Below are 27,192 nucleotides of genomic sequence, written 5' to 3'. Positions count from 1 at the left end.
ACCAAATATCAGCTGCCAGAGCACTTGGCCAAGGCACCCCGTTCTCCCTGGGTACCCCAGCCCTTCTGTGGTGAGACTGGGTCTGCCTCTTGAGGTATGGCCCTGGCTCAGCGGCTTCCTTACCTGGAATTGGCCTGGCTAGAGGCCCTCCCCTCATTCACTTGCCCAGGGACCTGAGGGGCTGAGCTGGACAGGGAGAGAGGCATGCAGGGGAGAGTGGGGCTCGGGCCAGTGGAGCGGGGGGGGGGGGGGGGCTTTCCTCACAATATTGGCAGGAAGGCCATCATGGTGACAAGGACAGTGATGGAGGCCCCCAGAGTGGAGGAGAGAGTGGGAAGCAGCTGAGGAGGTGGGCAGATGCTTGTAATCTGATGATGGATCCATTCTGAGAAATAGGAGACTCGAGCATAAACTGCAGGATACATAGGGAACATGCAGCCGCGGCCCCAGCTCACTATTCCAATCTGCACCCAGATGCGGTTGAATTCACAGACGAGTGGGCCCCCAGAGTCACCCTGGAAGGAAAGAGGAGTTTCTGGTTGACACAGAGACTGGGGCCTGCTGTCTCCTGCATGAGGGTGGCCCAGAGCCCAGCCCTGAAGGGCCAGGGCCAGAGCACCTTCACTCTGGAGCCCTACCTCACCAGTGCCAGGCTCTGCTATGGGAGGGCAAAGCAAGTACCCCAGGGCAACAGTCAGCAGGCAAGGCCCCAGGTAGGGGCAGAGTCCTGGGCTGCTTTGGCCAGCATAGGGACCCAAAGGTCACCGGGCACTGACTGGACCTGTGTCCCATCTACAACTAGGCCACCTATGGTCCCAATCAGCCTGTGGTCGTATGACTGTGTGCTTGAAGCCCCATAGAAACCTGGCCTTCAGGTACCACCCACCCTCAATACAAGTGCCTCTGATGGCTCCAAGCAGATGAATATGCGAGCGCCATGGGCTTATCCCCCCCATCTCCACAGTAGGATGCACCTCGCACACGGTCTTCATGTTCCTGAGGTCCCCAGCACACAACATGTCTGGCTGAACGTATGATGTCTGTCCATAGAGCAGCTGGCACAGGGTAAATGGGATCAGAGGCACCTGGATCTCCTGCAAGTAGTTTGAGGTATCACCTGTCAGAAAGAAGCACAGGTCCAGTAAGAGGTCCTCCCAACCTTGTTCCCCAAGGGACATGCCCAGCCCAACCCCAGGCCCAGGAAGGTCAGGCAGCAACTTCGTCTCTTGCTCCTGCCCTCCAATGGCTCTGTTCTCTGCACTGGGGCTGAGGATTTGGTCAATGAAATGTGAGTATATATATGTCACATGGAACTTTACAAGAGAAATATTGAGACTCAGGAGCCCATTCATTCTCATCAGCTGTCCCTGGGTGGCTATAAGGCTGACACTATGTGTACAAGAAAGGAACCTTCAAGTTTTGTAGGGTGTCACTTGTGTCCTCTCTATGCTGAGAGATACAGTAATTGGTTCCAGAAACCTTGAGCTTCCCTGACTTATGTGTGAGTGAATCTCAAGGCTTAATGTCAGCCTAAATGGAAGGAGCTATTCTCATGGGCTGAAGATCCTCTGACCAAGATCGAAGGGGGGCTGTATGTGGGGAGTCAATTTTGAAGCCGATGCATGTGTACCTTGAGGGAAAGAGACAGAAAGCAGAATGTCAGCAATGTCTGTGGTGCTGCTGGCTGTGTTGAAGAAGGTACTTAATCAGGAAAGAGGCACATGGGAATTAGCTGGTGCACACAAGAATGTATAACAGTAGAGAGAGTCCACAGACTCAGGATATAGAGTTGGAAGAGGTCATCCAGGAATGCAATTAGGAAACTACTTTGAAAGATGATGGAAAAGGCAAGTTCTAGAAGGGTCCACATCCTGCCTGGTGTGCTTTCCAGTTTGTGGAGTACAAGAAGCACAGGCAGTTGGAATCTAACAGGCAGACGGATGCCAGAGGAGGAAGCTCAAGAGAGAAAGAGCCCCAGAGAGTACACGGGATTGGTTTATCACAGTCTGCTGCTGGACCCTAAGACAAGTATGCAGAAGGTACATTCCACAGAGAGGGCAGAGAATGACCAGGATAGAGTTCACAGTGCCCAGAGCTCAAGGGAACTGAGAAGCTAAGTTCCAATCAGTCAAGAGGCAAGAGTGAAGAGTCTTATGGAATATCAAGGACATTGGGGGAGACAGTGTCGAGGTGGGGGGAAGTGTCCTCATCATGCTCACATGGACACTGAGGCCACAGAAAACTAGGGAGACAGAGGACCACAATGATGAGCCTGGCACAAACTGTTTCACCTTTGGCAGAGCACTGAGGAGGAGGTGCAACACAGACCTGGGTGGGAAGATTGTACCTAGTAGATGTTCCCTGCTGGACAAAGGGGACTCTAGAAATCCTAAGAAGGTGGTCCCATAGTACCCTAATGTGTCCAGAGAGGCAGTGACTGCACTCAGAGGTGCAGTTCTCAAAAAAATGGGGTGAGTGGCTCATATTTGTCCCTTTTTATACCCTGCCCCCACCCCTTCTTTAATCCCTGTCCCCCATGTCCCTTTCCCCCGGGTAATCACTGCACATTTATCTGTGTCCATGAGTCTCACTTTTATGTCCCACCTATGTTTGAAATCATACAGTTCCTAGCTTTTTCTGATTTACTCATTTCACTCAGTACAATGTTCCTAAGGGCCATCCATGTTGTCGTAAATGGAAATATGTCATCATTTTTATGGCTGAGTAGTATTCCACTGTATATATGCACCACATCTTCTTTATCCAATCCTCTATCAAGGGACATTTTAGTTTTGGTCACTGTGAACAATGCTGTGATAAACACTGGGTTGCATCTGACTTTTTTTCTTTATTCTTTTTTTAATTGATTTTAATTTATTGTGCTTACATAGATTCTAGTGTCACCCTGAATGCATCCCTCCTCCCCCGTATTCCCCTCAACATCTCCCTTGCCCCCTCCCCATAGTACCCTCCCACCTTCCCTTCAGGTTTATCCCATCCTATCATTGCCTCTCCCTCTGTTCTCTTTTCCTCTGGTCCCTTTGATCCCTCCTCTGTCTCAATTCTGTTCCTTAGTTCTCATTATTCCTTGGATTCCTCAAATGAGTAAGGTCATATGATATTTTTCTTTCTCTGACTTATTTCACTTAACATAATAGTTTCCAGGTCAATCCATGTTGTTGCAAAAGGTAAAATTTCCTTCTTTTTCATGGCCCCATAGTATTCCATTGTATATATGTACCATAGCTTTTTAATCCACTCGTCCACTGACGGACACTTGGGCTGTTTCCAGATCTTTGCTATTATGAATAATGCTTCCATAAACATGGGGGTGCATTTCTCCTTTTGAAACAGTGCTCTGGTGTTCTTGGGGTATATTTCTAAAAGTGGGATAGCGGCCCTGGCCGGTTGGCTCAGCGGTAGAGCGTCGGCCTAGCGTGCGGAGGACCTGGGTTCAATTCCCGGCCAGGGCACACAGGAGAAGCGCCCATCTGCTTCTCCACCCCTCCGCCGCGCTTTCCTCTCTGTCTCTCTCTTCCCCTCCCGCAGCCAAGGCTCCATTGGAGCAAGGATGGCCCGGGCGCTGGGGATGGCTCTGTGGCCTCTGCCTCAGGCGCTAGAGTGGCTCTGGTCGCAACATTGCGACGCCCAGGATGGGCAGAGCATCGCCCCCTGGTGGGCAGAGCATCGCCCCATGGTGGGCGTGCCGGGTGGATCCCGGTCGGGCGCATGCGGGAGTCTGACTGTCTCTCCCTGTTTCCAGCTTCAGAAAAAAATAAATAAATAAATAAATAAATAAATAAATAAATAAATAAATAAAAGTGGGATAGCTTGGTCAAAAGGCAGTTCGATTTTTTAAATTTTTTGAGGAATCTCCATACTGTTTTGCACAGTGGCTGCACCAGTCTGCATTCTCACCAGCAGTGCAGGAGGGTTCCATTTTCTCCACATCCTCACCAACACTAACTCTGTTGTTTTGTTGATGAGCACCATTCTGACTGGTGTGAGGTGATATCTCAATGTGGTTTTAATTTGCATTTCTCTAATAATATTGAGCATTTTTTCATATGCCTATTGGCCATCTGTATGTCCTCTTTGGAGAAGTGTCCATTTATTTCTTTTGCCCATTTTTTGATTGGAATGTTTATCTTCCTGGTGTTGAGTTTTACAAGTTCTTTATAAATTTCGGTTACTAACCCCTTATCAGACGTATTGTCGAATATGTTCCCCATTGTGTGGGTTGTCTTTTTTTTCTGTTCATATTGTCTTTAGCTGCACAAAAGCTTTTTAGTTTGATATAGTCCCATTTGTTTATTCTGTCTTTTATTTCCCTTGCCCGTGGAGATAAATCAGCAAATATATTGCTGAAAGAGATGTTGGAGAGCTTACTGCCTATGTTTTCTTCTAAGATGTTTATGGTTTCATGGCTTACATTTAAGTCTTTTATCCATTTTGTGTTTATTTTTGTGAATGGTGTAAGTTGGTGGTCTAGTTTCATTCTTTTGCAGGCAGCTGTCCAATTTTCCCAACACCATTTGTTGAAGAGGCTGTCTTTACTCCATTGTATGCTCTTACCTCCTTTGTCAAATATCAGTTGTCCATAAAAGTGTGGGTTTATTTCTGGGTTCTCTGTTCTGTTCCATTGATCTATATGCCTGTTCTTATGCCAGTACCAGGCTGTTTTGAGTACAATGGCCTTGTACTATAACTTGATATCAGGAAGTGTGATACCTCCCACTTTATTCTTCCTTTTCAAGATTGCTGAGGCTATTTGTGTTCTTTTTTGGTTCCATATAAATTTTTGGAATATGTGTTCTATATCTTTAAAGTATGTCATTGGTATTATAATTGGTATTGCATTGAATTGCTATGGGTAATATAGACATTTTAATGTTTATTCTTCCTAACCATGAGCACAGAATATGCTTCCACTTGTTTGTATCTTTCTTGATTTCTTTTACCAATGTTTTATAATTTTCTGAGTACAAGTCTTTAATCTCCGTGGTTAAATTTACTCCTAGGTACTTTGTTTTTTTGGTTGCAATAGTGAAGGGCATTGTTTCCTTAATTTCTCTTTCTGACAGTTCACTGTTGGTGTATAAAAATGCCTCTGATTTCTGACTATTAATTTTATATCCTGCCACATTGCTGAATTCATTTATCAGGTCCAGTAGCTTTTTGACTGAGACTTTAGGGTTTTCTATATATAATATCATATTATCTGCAAATAATGATAGTTTTACTTCTTCTTTTCTAATTTGGATGCCTTTTATTTCGTCTTGTCTGATTGCTGTGGCTAGGACTTCCAGAACTATGTTGAATAAGAGTGGTGAAAGGGGGAACCCCTGCCTTGTTCCTGATCTTAAGGGGATTGCTTTTAATTTTTTCCCATTGAGTATAATGTTGGCTGTGCATTTGTCATAGATGGTCTTTATCATGTTGAGGTATGTTCCCTGTATTCCCACTTTGCTGAGAGTCTTGATCATGAATGCGTGCTGAATTTTATCAAATGCTTTTTCTGCATCTATTGAAATTATCATGTGGTTTTTCTCCTTCCTTTTGTTTATGTAATGAATCACATTGATTGATTTGTGAATATTGTACCAGCCTTGCCTCCCCAGAATAAGTCCCACTTAATCATGGTGTATGATTTTTTTTCATATATTGCTGGATCAGTTTGCTAATATTTTGTTGAGGAATTTAGCATCTAAATTCATCAGGGATATTAGTCTATAATTTTCTTTCTTTTTTTTAATAAATAAATTTTTATTAATTTTAATGCGGTGACATCAATAAATCAGGGTACATATATTAAAAGGAAACATGTCCAGGTTATCTTGTCATTCAATTATGTTGCATACCCATCACCCAAAGTCAGATTGTCCTCCATCACCTTCTATCTAGTTTTCTTTGTGCCCCTCCCCCTCCCCCTCTTCCTCCTTCCCTCCCCCCACCCCCCAAAACCACCACACTCTTGTCCATGTCTCTTAGTCTCGTTTTTATGTCCCACCAATGTATGGAATCCTGAAGTTCTTGTTTTTTTCTGATTTACTTATTTCACTCCATATAATGTTATCAAGATCCCACCATTTTGTTGTAAGTGATACGATATCATCATTTCTTATGGCTGAATAGTATACCATGGTGTATATATGCCATATCTTCTTTATTCAGTCTTCTTCTTTTTTTTTTTTTTACAGTGATTAAAGCCTTTAAGCAAACTCTTGTCCAATGCAGCAAGAATCCATAAAAGAGTAGTGTCCTTAACATGTTCACCAAGTCCAAGTTGGCTCCAACACCATGCCAAATCCCTGAAAAATGCAACCCAACCCCAGTTCAGTCTGTTAGGAGCTGTCACAAGGAGCAGGAGTCCAGGAAAAGTCCACATCCAGGAAAAGTCCGCATGGCACTGGAATTGTTGTCACAATTCTATACTTTGCAGCTCACGTCCAAGTCCGAATTACCGCTGCTTCTAGCTGGTAATGATTCAGGTAGACTGGAAAAGCCATCTGCAGCATGTGTGGAGATGGAGTTTCTGTTTTTCTCTGCCTGGAGAGATGAGATCAGGTTGCTTTTCCCTTGAGCTCTGAGACTGTGGCTTGGTAAAGAGAACCTTGGGATACACTAAGCTGGGTGGCAAAGGTAGATTCATAATAGAAGTTGGCAAAAGGGGGAAAGAGAGCTCTAAATTAGGAGTAGGTCCCAGCCTGAAATATGAGTGGGGCATTGAGGTAGGAGGAATAAAGGAAACACTATATATTAAACAAAGCAGCAGAAAATAGGACTATCAATACCCACAACAGAGATCTTCGAGGGAAGAATAAAAAACCTGACTATTTAGGCAAGACATAGTTAAGTGGCCCTTGTGCAAATGAGATCAGTTTACCTGCTTCATGGAAGAAATACCCTAGGCTCATCCACAGTGTCATAGATGGGGCTGACGGTCCTGGGCACCTTCAGCCTTCAGTGGCAACCCTCAGCATTCTGGGCAAGGTTAGGTCATAGGTGCCTGGAGAAGGGCTGGAAGAGACTGAACCCTCCCTTAGAGGAGCGAGGGGGAAGCCTACCTTCCAGTGTCCCTGTTTCCTCACAGCAGAGGCATGTAAGTCTGGCAGGCTTTAGCTCAATGACCTTTCTTTCCACTATTGAAGCAGGACCCAGATGGCATCCTATGAGACCCCTTTGGGGCATTGGAGCCTTTAAGGGCATATCCTAAAAGCTGGTAGTTCCCTTGGTCTCTATTGGGCTTTTTCTGCCTCTTGGTATCTTAAAAGCCATGCTCAGAAGATCTCGCTGAGGGGTTTGAGGATCCCCATCAACCTATATAAATCTTTTCCATATATCTGGAGCTATTTAGAAAAAGATAAAACAGTATTATTAGCTGGATCAAATAAAGAAGGTAGTAGTTTACAGGAGAAAAAGACTTGGCATCTCCTGTTCATCAGCATTCAAAAGAAATTTAAAAAATTTTAAAGTAAAAAGCATGATATGGTAGACCGGTAGGAGTTCCAGGATATGACGCCCCCCTTTTAAATTTTTTGAAATTGACCTTAAAATATTTGCTGGGTATACTTTAATAATACCTTGACTTTAAAGATTGGAGGAAATACACATAATTCGAAAGGTTTGACAAAATACAGTAAATGCTTTTCCTCCATATGCAGGAGCATTGTCAGTTTAACCAGTTTAGGAAATCCAATAATAGAACAATGCATAAAGACAATGAGCTATAACATGCTTAGCAGCCCTTCCTGTTCTGTCAGAGGTTACCACAAATCCAGAATCTGTATTCACTGTAACGTAGACATAGGACTGTTTGCCAAATGAAGGTATATGAGTAACATCCACTTGCCAAAGTTGTCCTGATAGGGGTCCTTGAGGGTTAACTCCAAATGAAGGGACAGATTGTAGTATAGGACCCCTTGGACAGGATTTCCCAATCTGCTGAGCTGCTTCCTGAGAAAGTTGAAACTGTAAACACAGGGCTGCAGCGTTCTGGTGATGAATAGTATGAGACTGAATTGCTCAAAATGTCATGGTTGCTCCAAATAATTTTCTTTTGGGTAGCTTGATCAACAAGCGCATTCCTAGGCTCTGGCCGGTTGGCTCAGTGGTAGAGCGTCGGCCTGGCATGCAGGAGTCCTGGGTTCAATTCCTGGCCAGGGCACAGAGGAGAAGTGCCCATCTGCTTCTCCACTCCTCCCCCTCTCCTTCCTCTCTATCTCTCTCTTCCCTCCCGCATCCAAGGCTCCATTGGAGCAAAGTTGACCCGGGCGCTGAGGATGGCTCTGTGGCCTCTGTCTCAGGCACTAGAATGGCTCTGGTTGCAACAGAGCAACACCCCAGATGGGCAGAGCATCCCTCCTTGGTAGGCGTGCCGGGTGGATCCCGGTCAGGCGCATGCGGGAGACTGTCTGACTGCCTCCCCATTTCCAACTTCAGAAAAATACAAAAAAAAAAAAAAGGCATTCCCTTGTGCTAAAGCTCCAAGGAGCATGGAGTGAGCTTGAGTATGTCCTATAAAACATGGAGCTCTATGTTGACATACAAGTCTTTGAAGAAGGAGGAACTGCTGAAATAGTTCATCAGCATTTGTCCCTAAGACAGCAGTCTTTATAGTGGAAACACCATAATCAAATGTTTGATTAAAGGGGGAATATGGCAAATGCTGAAAAGCCAGAATAATGGCATATAATTATAGTCTTTGAGCTAATTTTAAGTTGACAGTTTCAGTATAAAGTTGTCCATTGATTGGCAAGAGCGATTTGCCATTTAGTGGAAGTTTCCCGGAGCCATTGTTGTTGATCCTTTGAAAAAGGAACAACAATAATTTTGAGGCTCAAAACCTATAAGTTGTAAGGGTCGCCTATGCCCCTTGATAATCCACGAGGCAAAGATCAAAATATGAAAGTGTATTCCATGGGCTATTAGATGGTTCAATGTGCCCAAACTGTAGCTGCTCTTGTATCAATTGAGCAGCTGCCCTAAGTTTCTCCTGAGAAAGAGGCCGTTGGTCTACCCATACAGGATTATCTGATTTCCAAGTAACTGGGTCTGCACAATGCATTATTGAGGTAGCAGGAGCTACCAAGGCCCCTATGCTAAATTTTGATATCCTAATCCACACCTTCTGGCATTGGGTGCCACTTCTATGGGGGTAAGAATTCCTCGCTGTTCTTTCCCTAGTCCCTTGGTGGGCAAAAATCCCCAATCAAGCATCTGAGTACTGACTAAACCATTAGGACTGACAAGCAATGCTCCCATATTTTTCAAAACATCTCTACCCCACAAATTAACTGGCCATCCAGGGAGCACATAAGGCTTAAAAAATCCAGAATGACCTTCTTAATCTTCCCAATGTAGAAAACTAGAACTTTGTTGAGGGGATTTACTCTGCCCTATACCTTGTAATTCTGTGGCTGATGCATGACTGGGCCAGGAAGGAGGCCAATGTAGCTTAGCAATAACAGATACATCAGCTCCAGTATCTAAAAGTCCTTTAAATTTATGCTCATGTATTGTTATTTCCATTTCAGGGCGTTCCTGACCTATTTTTTTTTAAATCCAATTGGCAAAATCAGAGGAGCCAAACCACCAATTTGCTTGGGGCCCCTTTTGCAGGATGTGGCCTGAGAAGCAGAATTAGCATCCTTATACTATTCTTCTAACTGCCTGAATTAGCCGTGAGACACATTCTTTTTTTTTTTTTTTTTTTTTGATTAATTTTAATGGGGTGACATTGATAAAATTGTCTTCCATCACCTTCTAACTGGTTTTCTTTGTGCTCATCCCCTCCCCCAACCCCTCCCTCTCCTCCTCCCCTACCCTGTAAACCCAACAAGGTTGTCCATGTCTCTGAGTCTCATTTTTATGTCCCACCTATGTATGGAATCATATAGTTCTTAGTTTTTTCTGATTTACTTATTTCGCTCAGTATACTGTTATCAAGGTCCATCCATGTTGTTGTAAAAGATCCAATGTCATCATTTCTTATGGCTGAGTAGTATTCCATAGTATATATATACCAAAGCTTTTTAATCCACTCATCCACTGACGGACACTTGGGCTGTTTCCAAATCTTTGCTATTGTGAACAATACTGCCATAAACATGGGGGTGCATTTCTTCTTTTCAAAGAGTGCTATAGTGTTCTTGGGGTATATTCCTAACAGTGGTATAGCTGGGTCAAAAGGCAGTTCAATTTTTAATTTCTTGAGGAATCTCCATACTGTTTTCCACAGTGGCTGCATCAGTCTGCATTCCCACCAGCAGTGCAGGAGGGTTCCATTTTCTCCACATCCTCGCCAGCACTTATTCTGTGTTGTTTTGTTGATAAGCGCCATTCTGACTGGTGTGAGGTGATATCTCATTGTGGTTTTAATTTGCATTTCTCTAATAATTAGTGATGTTGAGTATTTTTTTCATATGCCTATTGGCCATCTGTATGTCCTCTTTGGAGAAGTGTCTATTCATTTCTTTTGCCCATTTTTTGATTGGATTGTTTGTCTTCCTGGTGTTGAGATTTACAAGTTCTTTACAAATTTTGGTTATTAAACCCTTATCAAACATATTGTCGAATATGTTCTCCCATTGTGTAGTTTGTCTTTTTTATTCTGTTCTTATTGTCTTTGGCTGTGCAAATCCTTTTTAGTTTGATATAGTCCCACTTGTTTATTCTGTCTTTTATTTCACTTGTGTTTGGAGATAAATCAGCAAATAAAATATATCGCTGCAAGAGATGTTGGAGAGCTTACTGCCTATGTTTTCTTATAAGATGCTCATGGTTTTACGGCTTACATTTAAGTCTTTTATCCATTTTTAGTTTATTTTCATGAATGGTGTAAGTTGGTGGTCTAGTTTCTTTTTTTTGCAGGTAGCTGTCCAATTTTCCCAACACCATTTGTTGAAGAGGCTGTCTTTACTCCATTGTATGCTCTTACCTCCTTTGTCAAATATCAGTTGTCCATAAAAGTGTGGGTATATTTCTGAGTTCTCAGTTCTGTTCCATTAATCTATATGCCTGTTCTTATGCCAGTACCAGGCTGTTTTGAGTACAATGGCCTTATAATATAACTTGATTTCTGGAAGTGTGATACCTCCCGCTTCATTCTTCCTTTTCAAGATTGCTGAGGTTATTTGTGTTCTCTTTTGGTTGCATATACATTTTTGGAATATGTGTTCTATATCTTTGAAGTATGTCATTGGTATTTTAATTGGTATTGCATTGAATTTATAAATTGCTTTGGGTAATATAGACATTTTAATGATGTTTATTCTTCCTAACCATGAGCATGGTATATGCCTCCACTTGTTTGTATCTTCCCTGATTTCTTTTATCAACGTTTTATCATTTTCCGAGTACAAGTCTTTAATCTCCCTGGTTAAATTTATTCCTAGGTACTTTATTTTTTTGGTTGCAATGGTAAAGGGGATTAATTCCTTAATTTCTCTTTCTGATAGTTCATTGTTAGTGTATAAAAATGCTTCTGATTTCTGAGTATTGATTTTATATCCTCCTACCTTGCTGAATTCATTTATCAGGTCTAGTAGTTTTTTGACTGAGACTTTAGAGTTTTCTATATACAATATCATATCTGCAAATAATGATAGTTTTATTTCTTCTTTTCAAATTTGGATGCCTTTTATTTATTTATTTATTTTTTGTCTGATTGCTGTGACTAGGACTTCCAGAACTATGTTGAATAAGAGTGGTGAAAGGGGGCACACGTGCCTTGTTTCTGATATTAAGGGGATTGCTTTTAATTTTTGCCCATTGAGTATGATGTTGGCTGTGGGTTTGTCATAGATGGCTTTTATCATGTTGAGGTATGTTCCCTGTATTCCCATTTTGCTGAGAGTTTTGATCATGAATGGGTGCTGGATTTTATCAAATGCTTTTTCTGCATCTATTGAAATTATCATGTGGTTTTTCTCCTTCCTTTTGTTTATGTGATGGATCACATTGATTGATTTGTGAATATTGTACCAGCCTTGCCTTCCAAGAATAAATCCCACTTGATCCTAGTGTATGATTTTTTTCATCTATTGCTGGATCCGGTTTGCTAAGATTTTGTTGAGGATTTAAGCATCTAAATTCATCAGGGATATTGGCCTATAATTTTCTTTTTTGTGTTGTCTTTGCCTGGTTTGGGGATCAGAATTATGCTTGCCTCATAAAAGGAGCTTGGAAGTCTTCCTTCCTCTTGAATTTTTTTTAAATAGCTTGAGAAGGATAGGAGTTAGTTCTTCTTTGAATATTTGGTAGAATTCACTTGTGAAGACATCAGGCTCAGAACTTTAGTTTGTTGGGAGTTTTTTTGATAACTGTTTCAATCTCATTTGTTGTATTCAGTCTGTTTTAGGTTTTCTGATTCTTCCAGATTGATTTTTTGGAACATTATATGTTTTAAAATATTTTTTCATTTTATCTAGGTTGTCTAATTTTTTGGCATACAATTTTTCATAGTATTTTCTTACAATCCTTTGTATTTCTGTTGTGTCAGTTGTTATTTCTCCACTCTCATTTCTAATTTTATTTGAGTCCTCTTTTTTCTTGATGAGTCTGGTTAAAGGTTCATCAATCTTGTTTACCTTTTCAAAGAACCAGTTTGTGGTTTCATTGATCCTCTGTATTGTTTCTTTAGCCTCTATGTCATTTATTTCCACTCTGATCTTTATTATTTCCTTCCTTCTACTACCTCAGGGCTTATTTGCTGTTCTTTTTCTAGATTTTTTGGTTTTTGGTTAAGTTGTTTATTTAAACTTTTTCTAGCTTCTTAAAGTATGCCTGTAATGCTATGAACTTCCCTCTCAGTTCTGCTTTTGCTGTGTCCCATGAATTTTGAGTTGTTGTAAGCTCATTATCATTTGTTTCTAGGAATTTTAAATTTTCTTTTTTGATCTCATTAACCCATTCATTATTTAATAACATGATATTTAGTTTCAAAGTGTTTATTTTTCCATTTTTTTGTGTGGTTGATTTCTAGTTTCATGCCATTGTGATCAGAGAAAATGCTTGATAGGATTTCAATCTTTTAAAATTTATTGAGACTGCTTTTGTGTCCTAACATGTGGTCTATCATAGAGAATGTACCACAAGCACTTAAAAAGAGTGTATATTCTGCTGCTTTAGGGTCAAAGGTTCTGAGGAAAACTATTAACTCCTGTTGATCTAGTGCGTCCTTTAAGTCTGCTGTTTCTTTGTTACTTTTTTTTCTTGAGGATCTATTTAGTGATGTTAGTGGGGTATTGAAATCCCCTACTATTATAGTATTGCTGTTGATCTCGCTCTTTATATCCATCAAAGCCTGCTTTATATATTTAGGTGCTCCTATATTAGGTGCGTAGATATTTATAATGGTTATCTCTTTCTTTTGGATTGCTCCCTTTATCATTATGTAGTGACCTTCTTTATCTCTTACTATAGTCTTTGTTTTAAAATCCATTTTGTCTGATATAAGTATTGCTACCCCAGCTTTTTTTCATTTCCATTCGCATAAAATATTTTTTCCATCCTTTTACTTTCAGTCCATGTGTATCTTTTGTTTTGAGGTGGGTCTCCTGTAGACAGCATATGTACGGATCCTGTTTTGTTATCCATTTTGCTACCCTGTGTCTTTTGATTGGATCATTTAATCCCTTTACATTTAAGGTTATTATTGATATGTAGTTGTGAATTGCCATTTTATTCTTTAAAGCTGTATTCTTCTTTTGCTATTATCTTTTCCCCCTTTGATCTGTCTACAACAGGTCCCTTAGCATTTCTTCCAGCATTAGTTTGGTAATAATGAATTCCTTGTGTTTTTTTTTTGGTCTGGGAAGCTTTTTATTTCTTCTTCCAATTTAAACAATAGCCTTGCTGGATAAAGTAGTCTCTGTTGTAGGTTCTTGTTCTGCACTACTCTGAATATTTCTTGCCATTCCCTTCTGGCCTCAAGTGTTTCTGTTGAGAAGTCGGATGTCATCCTTATGGGGGCTCCTTTGTAGATGATAGCCTTTTTTCTTTAGCAGCTTTTAATATTTTCTCTTTATCTCTTAGCTTCGGTATTTTAATTTTGATGTGGCTTGGTGTAGATTCTTTGGGTTTCTCTTTAATGGAATTCTCTGTGCTTCTTGAACTTGTGTGACTTTTTCCTGCATCTATTTAGGGAAGTTTTCAGCTATGATATGACTGAACAAAGTCTCTATCCCTTGTTCTTTCTCTTCTTCAAGAACCCCTATGATGCGGATTTTATTTCTCTTCATGTTGTCACAGAGCTCTCTTAGAGTTTCCTTAGACTTTTTGAGTCTCTTCCTTTTGTTGCTCTGCTTCCATACCTTTGTTTATCTTGTCCTCTAACTCGCTGATTTGATCCTCAGCTTCATCCAACCTGCTTTTAATTCCTTCCATTGTGGTCTTCATTTCTGATATTGTATTTTTTATTTCTGACTGATTCTTTTTTATTATTTCAATGTCCTTTTTTATACTTGCTATCTTTTTACTTAGGTGTTTGTTATGTCCATCTATTGTTGTTCTAAGATCTTTAAGCATCCTAACAATCATTATTTTAAACTCTGCATCCAGTAATTTGGTTATTTCTGACTCATTCAAGTCCTTTACTGGGGATTTCTCTTGATTCATTTGGGTTGCATTTCTCTGCCTTCCCATTTTGTCTGTGTATAGGAAGGGTGTGGCCACTGGAGTCCAATGGGTGTGACTTCTTTTGTTTCCAAGGTGTGGTCTGTCTGCAGGTCCACTACCCCTTCTGCCGCTGTCTCCAGCTTAATTCTTTTTCCTCAGGATTGTTTTGGCTATTGGTTTTTTTTATAATGGTGGTAATTTTTTGTTCTATTTCTTTAAAAAATGACATTGGGAGTTTGATCGGATTGCATTAAATATGTATATTGTTTTGGGTAACATGGCCATTTTAACCATGTTGATTCTTCCAATTCATGAACATGGAATGTTTTTTCATTTCATTGTGTCTTTTTCCATTTCTTTCAATAATGTTTTGCAGTTTTCAGTATATACAAGTCCTTCAAATCCTTTGTTAAGTTTATTCCTAGGTATTTTGTTGTTGTTGTTCCAATTGTAAAAGGAATTGCTTTTTTTAGTTTGTTTTTCCGATGTTTCATCATTGGCATGTAGAAAAGCAGTAGACTTTTGTATATTGATTTTGTGTACTGTGATTTTATTGTATTGGTTTATTGTTTCTAATAGTTTTTTTGGTGGAGTCTTTGAGGTTTTTTATATATAGGATATCATCTTCAAAAAGTGATAACTTTACTTCTTTCCTGATATGGATGCCTTTTATTTCTTTCTCCTGCCTAATAGCTCTGGCTAAAATTTCCAGAACTATGTTGAATAAGAGTGGAGAGAGTGGGCAGCCTTCTCTTGTTCCTGATTTTAGAGGAAAAGCCTACAAATATTCCTCTTTGTCATATATGGCTTTCCTTCATATGTGGCTTTCCTGTGTCATATATGGTACTTTTCTTCCATTCTGATTTTATTGAGTGTTTTAAACATAAAGGGATGTTGCATCTTATCATGTCTTTTCTGCATTTATTGATAGGATCATATGATTTTTGTTCTTTGTTTTGTTGATGTGGTATATTATGTTGATCGATTTCCATATGTTGAACCATCCTTGTGCTCCTGGAATGAATCCCACTTAATGATCATGTATTATTATTTTAATGTGTTGTTGTATTCCATTTGTTAGTATTTTGTTTAGGATTTTTGCATCTATATTCATTGGTGATAGTGGTCTGTAGTTTTCATTTTTTCTGTTGTCTTTGCCAGGTTTTGGTATGAGGTTATGTTGGCCTTATAAAATGTGTTGGGGAGTATTGCTGCTTTTTCTGTATTTTTTTGGGTGGCTTTGAGAAGGATAGGTACCACATGTTCTTTAAATGCTTGGTAGAATTTACTAGTATAGCCATCTGGTCTTGGATTTTTGTTTTGGGGAGGTTTTTGATAGTTGTTTCTATTTCTTCCCTGTTTATAGGTCTATTTAGGTTTTCCACTTCTTCACAACTCAGTCTAGGAAGATTATATAGTTCTAAGAATTTATCCATTTTTTCTAGGTTGTTGAGTTTTGTGGCATATAATCTTTCATAACATTCTACTATGAACCTGTGTATATCTGTGATGTGTGTGGTAATTTCTTCTCTTTCATTTTGGATTTTGTTTATATGAGTTCTTCTTCTTTTTTCCTTAGTGAGTCAAGCCAGTGATTTGTTGATTTTATTGATCTTTTCAAAGAACCAGCTCTTTGTTGTATTAATTTTTTCTAGTTTTTTTTTTTTTTTTGTTCTCTATTTCATGTAGTTGTGCTCTAATTTTTACTATTTCCCCTCTTCTGCTGACTTCGGGTTGCCTTTGTTCTTTTTTTTTCTAGTTCCTTAAGGTGTGATGTTAGGTTGTTTACTTGGGATCTGTTTCTTGATATAAGCCTGTAGTGATATAAACTTCCATATTTTTACTGCTTTCATTGCATCCCAGAAAAAAAATTTTTTTTTGCCATTTCGACTGACTGAATTTTTTTCCCCCCATTTTTCTGAAGCTGGAAACGAGGAGGCAGTCAGACAGACTCCCGCATGCGCCTGACCGGGATCTACCTGGCATGCCCACCAGGGGGCGATGCTTTGCCCCTCTGGGGCGTCGCTCTGTTGCGTCCAGAGTCATTCTAGCGCCTGAGGCAGAGGCCACAGAGCCATCCCCAGCGCCCGGGTCATCTTTGCTCCAATGGAGCCTCGCTGCGGGAGGGGAAGAGAGAAACAGAGAGGAAGGAGAGGGGGAGGGGTGGAGAAGCAGATGGGCGCCTCTCCTGTGTGCCCTGGCTGGGAATCGAACCCGGGACTCCTGCATGCTGGGCCGACGCTCTACCGCTGAGCCAACCAGCCAGGGTTGAATTTTTTTTAAAAAACCATTTTTGTTGCTGTTACATAAAAGTATTTTAAAAATAATTTTCCCTCCAGGAAACACTTGAGGGCAGAGAATAAACGTAAAAAGGAGGAGGCAAACTTATCTACATCTCTGTGGCTGTCCCCAGAGTAGCTACTACCTACTATTCCTGCTTCAAAGACAGTGGGAAAGTCATGCATTGGAAACTCCTGGGAAGGACACCCTGAAATGATCAGTGATTCCGAGCTGTCCTCACTGTTCTGCTCCATCACACTATAAGTTTTGCCAGCCGAGATTTTTGCTGTCTTGGCAAACGTGATGATGGTGTCAACCTAATGCTGCCTAAATTTTTGCAGAGATGCTGAGAAAACTTCCATGGAGGCCTATTGCCAATTAGCTGGAAAAAGAGAACTTTGCCGACATTAGAGACAAAAATTGTGAAGTTAGACTCAGGGTTTTAACGAGAAGGATTCAAATGAGAATGTTGGCTATTTCCTACGACTTGCCAAAAATAACCTGAGGGCCTGCTTCCTTTCTTCACACTATACTTGCAGTGCCTGCATCCCAGAAATTTTGATGTCGTGTTGTCATTTTTGTTTGTCTGTATATATATTTTGATCTCTGCTTTTATTTCTTCTTTGACTCATTTTGTAGAAGTACATTGTTTAATTTCCAGTTTTGTGGGTTTACTTCCTTTTTATAGTTGAATCCTAATTTCAAAGCCTTATGATCAGAAAATATGGTTGATATAATTTCAGTCTTACTGAATTTGTTGATGTTAGTTTTATGGGCCAACATATGGTCTATCCTTGAGAATGTTCCATGCCCACTGGAGAAGACCATAATCTGAGTTTTGAGATGAAATGTCCTATAAATGTCTATTATGTCCATTTTGTCCAGAGTGTCTCTTAATGCTGATATGTCTTTCCTTTTTCTGAAAATTTTTTAGTGAGACAGAGAGAGGGACAGACAGGGAGAGACAGGCTAGAAAGGAGAGAGATGAGAAGCAGCAATTCTTCTTTGTGGCTCCTTAGTTGTTCATTTATTGCTTTCTCATATGTGCCTTGACTTGGGGGGGGTGTAGCAGAGTGAGTGACCCCTTGTTCAAGCCAGTGACTTGTGTTCAAGTGACTTGTTTTCAAGCCAGCAACCTTAGGCTCAAGCCAGTGACCTTGGACTTCAAGCCAGTGACCTGTGGGCTCAATTCAACAACCATGGGGCCATGCTATCATCCCATGCTCAAGCCAGTAACCCAGTTCTCAAGCCAGTGAGCCAACACTCAACTCAGATGAGCTCATGCTCAAGCTGACAACCTCAGGGTTTTGAACCTGGGTCCTCTGTGTCCCAGGCTGACACCACGCCACTGCCTGGTCAGGCCAATATTTGATTTTTCTGTTTGGATGATCTAAACTGTCAATGGTGTGTTGAGATCTCCAAGTATGATTGTTTGTGTCTGCTTCTATTTTTAGATAAGTTAGTGGATGCCTTATATATTTTGGTGCTCCCTGGTTTGGTGCATATATATTAAGAAGTGTTATGTCTTCTAGATACAAGGGCACCTTTATCATTACAAAATGTCAATTTTTGTCTCTGGTTACCTTTGTTGTCTTGAAGTCAGTATTGTCAGATATGGGTATGGCTACACCTGCTTTTCTTTGGATACTATTTGCTTGGAGAATTTTTTTCCCAACGTTTCACTTTGAAATTATTTTTGTCCTTGCAGCTTAGATGTGTCTCTTGAAGGCAGCATACAGTTGGATTTTGCTTTTTGATCCAATCTGCTACTTTGTGCCTCTTTATTGGTGAGTTCAGCCCTTTTACATTTAGGGTAATTACTGACACTTGAGGATTTCCTATAGCCATTTTATGTTTTGTTTTCTGGTAGCTCTGTCTTCTTTGGTTCTTTTCCATACTTCTTTCTCCTGTTTATTCCTTTTTTAAGCTGTGTGTTTCAGTAGTGGCTTTTTCATGGGTGGTTACCATTAGGTTATTAAGGAAAAAATGTTCATATGTACAAGAGTCCATTGATTTTTGAGTGCTTCTGCACTCCATCCTCCTTTGCTACTGCAGATTTTTATACTCTCCCCTTTTATGTTATTTTTGTCACAGATTATCTTGTTTTAATTGTCCCTTGTTGGAGCTTTTACTTGTAGTTTTAATTTTTTTTTTTCTTTGTGTCTGGTCAGATAACCTCCATGAGAATTTTCTGCAGTGGGGTTTTCTGGTGATAAATTCCTTCAGCTTCTGCATGTCTAAAAAAGTTTTATTTCTCCTTCATATTTGAAGGATACTTTTGATGGATATAGTATTCTTGGCTGGTAATTTCTCTCTTTCAGTGCTTTGAATGATTGGGTCCACTCTCTTCTGGCTTGTAGAGTTTCTTCTGAGAAGTTTGATGATAACCTCATCTCTCTCCCTTCCTATCTGTCTGTCCCTATCTGTACCTCTCTCTGTCTCTGTTTCTGTCTCCCATAACAAAAAAAATCACCAGTGAAGCCATCAGGTCCAGGACTTCTCTTTGTTGAAAAATTTTTGATTACTGACTCAATCTCCTTACTAGTTACAAGTCTATTCAGGTGATCTTTTTCATCATAATTTAGTCTTGGTAGGTTTTCTGATTTTAGGAGTTTGTCCATTTCATCTAGTTGGAATCTGTCCAACTTGTTGGAGTACAATTGTTCCTAGTCCTTTCCAAAATAATTTGTACTTCTGTAAAATTGGTAATAATGCCCCCAGTTTCATTTCTGATTTTAGTAATTTAAATTTTATCTTTTTAATTAGTCCATCTAGCAAAAGGTTTGTCAATTTTGCCTATCTTTTCAAAGAACCAACTTTTGGTTTCTTTGATTTTCTCCATTGTTTCCTATTCTCTTTCATTTATCTCTGCTCTAATCTCTATTATTTGCTTCCTTCTGCTAAAATTGAGTTTAGTTTCTTTTTCTAGTTTCCTAAGGTGTAAAGTTAGGTTGATGTGAGATCTTTCTTATTTTTTTCATGTAAGCATTTATAGTTATAAATTTCCTCTTTAGCAGCACTTTTGTTGTGTCCTCTCAGTTTTGGTATGTTGTGTTCCCATTTCATTCAATTCTAAATCCTTTACAGGTTCCCTTGTGATATTTTTCTTGATACATTGGTTGTTTAAAAGTGTGTTGTTTAGTTTACACAATTTTTGTGAATTTTCCAGTCTAATGTTCTTGATTTCTAATTTAATCCCAGTATGATCAAAGATACTTTGTGTATCTATCTTTTTTAATCTATTAAGACTTTCTTGCTCTATGGACAACTGATATTTGACAAAGGAGGTAAGGGCATACAATGGAGTAAAGACAGCCTCTTTAATAAACGGTGTTGGGAAAATTGAACAGCTACCTGCAAAAAAATGAAACTAGACCACCAACTTACACCATTCACAAAAATAAACACAAAATGGATAAAAGACTTAAACGTAAGCCGTGAAACCATAAGCATCTTAGAAGAAAACATAGGCAGTAAGCTCTCCAACATCTCTTGTAGTGATATATTTGCTGATTTATCTCCATGGGCAAGTGAAATAAAAGACAGGATAAACAAATGGGACTATATCAAACTAAAAAGCTTTTGCACTGCCAAAGACAGTAAGAACAGAATAAAAAGACAAACTACACAATGGGAGAACATATTTGACAGTATATCTGATAAGGGGTTAATAACCAAAATTTATAAGGAACTTGTAAATCTCAACACCAGAAAGACAAACAATCCAATCAAAAATGGGCAAAAGAGCCTGACCTGTGCTGGCGCAGTGGATAAAGCATCGACCTGGAAATGCTGAGGTCGCCGATTCGAAACCCTGGGCTTGCCTGGTCAAGGCACATATGGGAGTTGATGCTTCCAGCTCCTCCCCCCTTCTCTCTCTCTGTCTCTTCTTCTCCTCTCTAAAATGAATAAATAAATAAAAAACTTTAAATTTAAAAATGGGCAAAAGAAATGAATAGACACTTCTCCAAAGAGGACATACAGATGGCCAATAGGCATATGAAGAAATGCTCAACATCACTAATCATTAGAGAAATGTAAATTAAAACCACAATGAGATATCACCTCACTCCAGTCAGAATGGCACTCATCAAAAAAACAACACAGAATAAGTGCTGGCGAGGATGTGGAGAAAAGGGAACCCTCCTGCACTGCTGGTGAGAATGCAGACTGATACAGCCTCTGTGGAAAACAGTATGGAGATTTCTCAGAAAATTGGAAATCCCTTTTGACCCTGCTATCCCACTTTTAGGAATATACCCCAAGAACACCATAGAACTGTTCCAGAAGGAGAAATGCACCCTCATGTTTATGGCAGCATTGTTCACAATAGTAAAGATCTGAAAACAGCCCAAGTGTCCACTAGAGGACGAGTGGATTAAAAAGCTTTGGTACATATATACTATGGAATACTACTCAGCCATAAGAAATGATGACATCAGATCATTTACAATAACATGGATGGACCTTGATAACATTATATGGAGTGAAATAAGTAAATCAGAAAAAACTAAGAACTATATGAATCCATACATAGATGGGACATAAAAATGAGATTCAGAGACATGGACAAGAATGTGATGGTAACGGGGGGGGGGGGTGGAGTGGGGGGGTGGGGGGAGGGGAGGGGCATAAAGAAAACCAGATAGAAGGTGATGGAAGACAATTTGACTTTGGGTGAGGGGTATGCAACATAATCAAATGTCAAAATAATCTGAAGATGTTTTCTCGGAACATATGTACCCTGATTTATCAATGTCACTGCATTAAAATTAATAAAAATAAGATTTAAAAAAAGACTTTCTTTGTGGCCTAACATGGTCTATCCTGGAAAATGCCCCATATGCACTTGAGATAATGAGTATGCTGTTGTTGTTGGGTAGAGTGTTAGTCGGTTTATTGTGTTGTTTAAATTCTCAATATCCTTAATTATATACTGTCCAGTTGTTCTATCCATTCTTGTGAGTGGGTTTTTAAGCCTCCAATTACTTTTCTATAACTGCCTCTGCAATCCTGTTAGTTCTTGTTTCATATCATTAAATGGTCTGTTGTTATGTGTGTAAATGTTTGTAATTGTTATATATTCTTGATCTATTAAGCCCTTTACTAATATATAAAGTCTTCCTGTGTCTCTTGTAACCTTTTTTATTTAAAGTTTGTTTTGTCTAATATTAGTATAGCCAGTCTTGCTCTCTTTTGGTTACTATTTCCATGAAATCTTTTTCTATCCTTTTACTTTAAATCTTTTTGTGCTTTGGGTCTTGACAGAGACAGAGAGAGTTATAGATAGGGATAGATAAGGACAGACAGGCAGGAAGAGAGAGAGAGATGAGAAGCATCTACTCATAGTTGCAGCACCTTAGTTGTTATTGATTGCTTTCTCATATGTGCCTTGACCGGGGAATGACTGCTTGCTCAAGCCAGCAACCATGGGTTCAAGCCAATGACCTTAGGCTTCAAGCCAGCAACCTTTGGGCTCAAGCCAGTGACCATGGGGCCATGTCTATGATGCTACACTCAAACCAGTGACCCTACAAGCCAGTCATCCTACACTCAAGCTGGTGAGCCTACGCTCAAGCTGGATGAATCATGCTCAAGCTGGCAACCTTGGGATTTTGAACCTGGTCCTCTGTGTCCCAGTACAATGTTCTATACTCTGCACCACTACCTGGTCAGTCGTGCCTTTGAGTCTTAAGTGAGTCTCTTGTAGACAGGATATAGTTAGTTTCTTCTCCCAGTCTTTGTTTTTTATTGGAGACTTTAATCCATTTACATTTAAATTAATTACTGACAAGCAGGGACTTACTTCTGTCATTGTGCAATTTGCTCTTTATATGCCTTATGGCTTTTTTGTCCCTCATTTCCAGCATTCTGTCTTATGTTGTCTTAATTTTTTTATAGTAAGGTGTTTAAATTCTCTCTTAATTTCCTTTGAGTATATTCTATTGCTACTTTTCATAGTTACTATGGGGATTACACTTAATATCCTAGTTAAAACATTCTAACTTTAAGTTATAACAGCTTATCTTTAATAACATTTTTTTTTTTGTATTTTTCCGAAGCTGGAAATGGGGAGAGACAGTCAGACAGACTCCCGCATGCGCCCGCCCGGGATCCACCCGGCATGCCCACCAGGGGCGAAGCTCTACCCACCAGGGGGCAATGCTCTGCCCCTCCAGGGCGTCGCTCTGTTGCAACCAGAGCCACTCTAGCGCCTGGGGCAGAGGCCAAGGAGCCATCCCCAGTGCCCGGGCCATCTTTGCTCCAATGGAGCCTCGCTGTGGGAGGGGAAGAGAGAGACAGAGAGGAAGGAGAGGGGGAGGGGTGGAGAAGCAGATGGGCACCTCTCCTGTGTGCCCTGGCCAGGAATCGAACCCGGGACTCCTGCAAGCCAGGCCCGACGCTCTACCGCTGAGCCAACCGGCCAGGGCTTTAATAACATTTTTTAAGTCAAGTAAACTAGATTTTGAACTTTTAAACTTGATGTAAGACATCAATCTAAAATATCCAGACCAAACCACAAACTTAATAGTAAACCATTAGAAGTATTTCCATTAAAATAAAAAAAATTTAAAAAGGAGACCCAGCATCATTTTTACTGGCAGTTCCAATCATTGCAATAAGATAAGAAAAATATAGGATAAAATATAGGAAAAGAAGCAATAAAACAATCTTATTTGTAGTAAAAACACGATTTTAAAAAGTCTAGAACAGTCAAATAACCAACTGACAAGCTATTAAAAATGAGTTCTATACGGTAGCTAGAAACAAGCTTAATGTGAAAAAATCAACAGGTATGACTGGTTAGCTAATGCAATTTAAAATAATCTTTTACTTAGCCATAAAAATTCTACTAAAGTACCCAGGTAAAAACCTAGAAAGAAAATACAAGGCTTTTATGCAGAAAATGAGAACAACAAAGAGCTTTTTTATTTAGATTTTATTTATTCATTTTAGAGAAAGGAGAGAAAAAGAGAGAGAAAAGGAGGGAAGAGCAGGAAGCATCAACTCCCATATGTGCCTTGACCAGGCAAGGCCTGGGGTTTCAAACCAGCAACCTCAGCATTCCAGGTCGATGCTTTATCCACTGCACCACAACAGGTCAGGCAAATAATTGCTGTTTAATAAGCTAAAAAAGACTACTTCTAAGTTAAATTTACTATCTTAGGAAACTTTACTTTGAAGCTTGTGGTCTTGATATACTAAATATTAATTCCACACTCAAAGTAGAAGTAACGGCTTCTCTGTATAGAACAAAGCCAGCCAGGGATAAAAACAAAACTCTATGCTGACAGAGAATAGTGATTATTAGGTCAGGATTCCAGTTCCCAGAAACCCTGCTATCCTATAACTGACAGAATACATTTTTGTAGTGCCAAAGGGCAGTCATTCCTTCCACAAATTCCATTAAAGGGACTGACACTGCTCTTTGTTCTCCTACCTTTTGGGGAGATGAGACCCCATCCTGTAGCCCAGCAGGTATGGTTCTGAAGGTTCACATCTGGGGTTGCAATGCAGACGGGGAGTACAGAGTCAGAAAATACAATACGCGTTTTCAACTGTACCAGAGCGACATCGCCTCCAATAGGGTGGTGTAGTGCATATGTGTCATGCAGGATCACCTTATTCACCTCAAACCACTGGGTGTGACTGGCTGCGACCTGGAGGTCTACAAGGCCCACATACATATCAAATGCCTCAGTGTTCCTGGTCCTGTGGGGAGAGAGAACAAAGGCACAGTGGCTCAAGCACCTTGAACCCGGGGAGAGAAGCCACTGTTAGCTCACAGACACAGGGAGGGCTGGAGCACGGCAACCTGGTATTCAGGCTCTCAGCCAGAATGTGGAGAAGCATTCCCTTGCAGAACAGTGGGGACTTGGTTGTTTGGTAGAATTGCCCCTAAGGAAGTCCTGACGTGGGGGCTTGCAGGAGATCTGGGAAACCACCAGAACCTGCTGGCCACCAACCGCACACAATGGTGAGTTTTTCAGGCATAAAGTGGGCTCCCCAGAAGTAAGTCTCTCCTCTGCTCTCATCCTGTGATGTGCCTCTTCTCTTTCCCTCCTAGGATATGTCTCCTCGCCTGTAATCCTGTGATGTGTCTCCTCTCCTCACCTCTCATCCTATGATTTGGCTCCACACCTATCTCAAAGAACAGATGGCCCTAAGGATCCCTTAGCCCCATGCCAGGAGTAGCTATAGAGGATGGAGCTGTGCTGGGCTCCACTCTTTCGTCAGTTCCAAGAAGTTCTAGCTCCACGTGTCTTGTGTGGTCAGCCTCACAAGGTCTCTGGAACTCCACGGGAATGGCATCCGGTACCACTCACTCACCTGCCAAAGCAGTGGGCTGCAGACAGGATCCAGTACTCACTGATGATAGACCCGCCACAGATGTGGAAGCCCCCATAGTGCACGCTGACCTGCCATGGCCACTTCTTCTCAGGGGCGTCCTCACCCTCCAGGATCTTCCCCTGTACATGACGCTGGCCGCAGGCTGAGCGGATTGGAACAGAACACGTGAGTAGCAGCTACCTAGGGACATGCAGGGCACACCAAAGGGGGAGGGGCAGTGGTAACAGAGGAGGGGAGAGCATAGGGGAGGAGAGAGGACAGGGGAGGGGAGAGGACAGCGGAGGGGAGAGGACGGGGAGGAGAGAGGACTAGGGAGGTGAGAAGACAGGGGAGGGGAGAGGACTGGGGAGGGGAGAGGACGGGGGAGGGGAGAGGACAGGGGAGGGGAGAGGACAGGGGAGGAGAGAGGACAGGGGAGGGGAGAGGACAGGGGAGGAGAGAGGACGGGGAGGAGAGAGGACAGGGGAGGGGAGAGGACAGGGGAGGGGAGAGGACAGGGGAGGAGAGAGGACAGGGGAGGGGAGAGGACAGGGAGGAGAGAGGACACGGAGGGGAGAGGACTGAGGAGGGGAGAGGACAGGGGAGGGGAGAGGACAGGGGAGGGGAGAGGACAGGGAGGAGAGAGGACACGGAGGGGAGAGGACTGAGGAGGGGAGAGGACAGGGGAGGGGAGAGGACAGGGGAGGGGAGAGGACACGGAGAGGAGAGAACAGGGAAGAAGAAAGGACACGGAGGGGAGAGGACTCGGGAGGAGAGAAGGCAGGGGAAGGGGAGAGGGCTGGGGAGGAGAGAGGACACGGAGGGGAGAGGACAGGGGAGGGGCGGCGAGGGAAGAGCTCTCTGAACCCAGCTGCCTCCGGACCACCGCAATCCGTCTGGGAGGGGTCCTACCCACGTGGCGGGCAGAGACGTCCCGCTCGCAGTGGGCAGAGGCTGCTTCCTGGGCTCCGAGCAGAAGGAGCAGCAGCAGGTGGAGGCTCCCGGTGGCCTGCGAAATTCGGGGCCCGGCTCCAGGGCAGAAGAGCAGGATGGCCATGAGGCGGAGGCCCAGCTGCGAGGGCGGAGCGTGCGGGGCTCGTGGTGACTGCCCTGCGCGACCGAGCCTCTGAAGCACAACGGTCGCTGGGCACGCTACGCATGGTGGAGCCAGGGCCGCGCATGCCGCTGGGCAGCGCTGCGACCGCTGCGCGGGGTGGGGCCCCGAGCTCCGGTTCTGCCTGTTCACCGCGGCCTCGTGACGCGTCCAGCCCCTCGTCTCTGGTGTGGATGCGGCCCTCAGGAGGGTCTTCCTACGGGTCAGCAGGATGCTCTTGGGTGATACCATGGAGTAATTTCATGCCGTCTCTCCCAATATGCTGCAGTAAGTCTAGGTTGGGTCATACGTCCCAGGATTGTGGGAATGTGCCACGATTCCTTTATTTTATTTATTTATTTTTTTAAAATCAAATGAGAGGCAGAGACGCGGAGAGACAGACTCTCGAATTCGGCCCTACAGGAATCCACCTGGTAACCCCCATCTGGGCCTGATGTTCTGCCCATTTGGGGCACTGCTTTGTTGCTCAGCAACCGGGCTATTTTAGCACTTGAGGGAGGCTAAGCCATGGAGCCATCCTTAGCGCCTGGGGCCAACTTGAGGAAGAGGGATTATGAAGAAGCAGATTGTCACTTCTCTTGTGTGCTCTGATTGGAATGGATCCCCGACTTCCACATGCCAGCGGATGCTCTACCACTGAGCAAACCGGCCACGGCCGCATGATTCCTATCTTGATTTTATTTGCTAATATGACATTGAACAAGGCAAGTTATTATGACTGTCAGAGAAAAAAGGACTAGGAAAAAAAGTATGATAATTCCTCAAAAGATTAAGAATAGAGCTACCATATGACCCAGCAATCCCTCTACTGGGTATCTACCCTCAAAACTCGAAAACATTGGTATGTA

General features: G+C 41.8%; 1 protein-coding gene across 1 annotated transcript; it reads right to left on the bottom strand.

Annotated features, from left to right (window-relative positions):
* Positions 1-260: 260 nt before the first annotated feature.
* On the bottom strand, positions 261-26,575 carry PRSS38 (serine protease 38). The gene is made up of 5 exons (XM_066360236.1): positions 26,143-26,575; positions 25,231-25,393; positions 24,341-24,612; positions 975-1,117; positions 261-515 (listed from the first exon to the last, which is right to left on the bottom strand). Exons 1-5 carry the CDS (start codon positions 26,573-26,575, stop codon positions 261-263), a joined length of 1,266 nt encoding a protein of 421 aa, XP_066216333.1.
* Positions 26,576-27,192: the final 617 nt, after the last annotated feature.

Source organism: Saccopteryx leptura, chromosome 1 (assembly GCF_036850995.1).
Source record: "Saccopteryx leptura isolate mSacLep1 chromosome 1, mSacLep1_pri_phased_curated, whole genome shotgun sequence".
NCBI lineage: Eukaryota > Metazoa > Chordata > Mammalia > Chiroptera > Emballonuridae > Saccopteryx > Saccopteryx leptura.
Note: the sequence above shows the minus strand (reverse complement) of the source record. Positions and strands in the feature narration are given on the sequence as shown.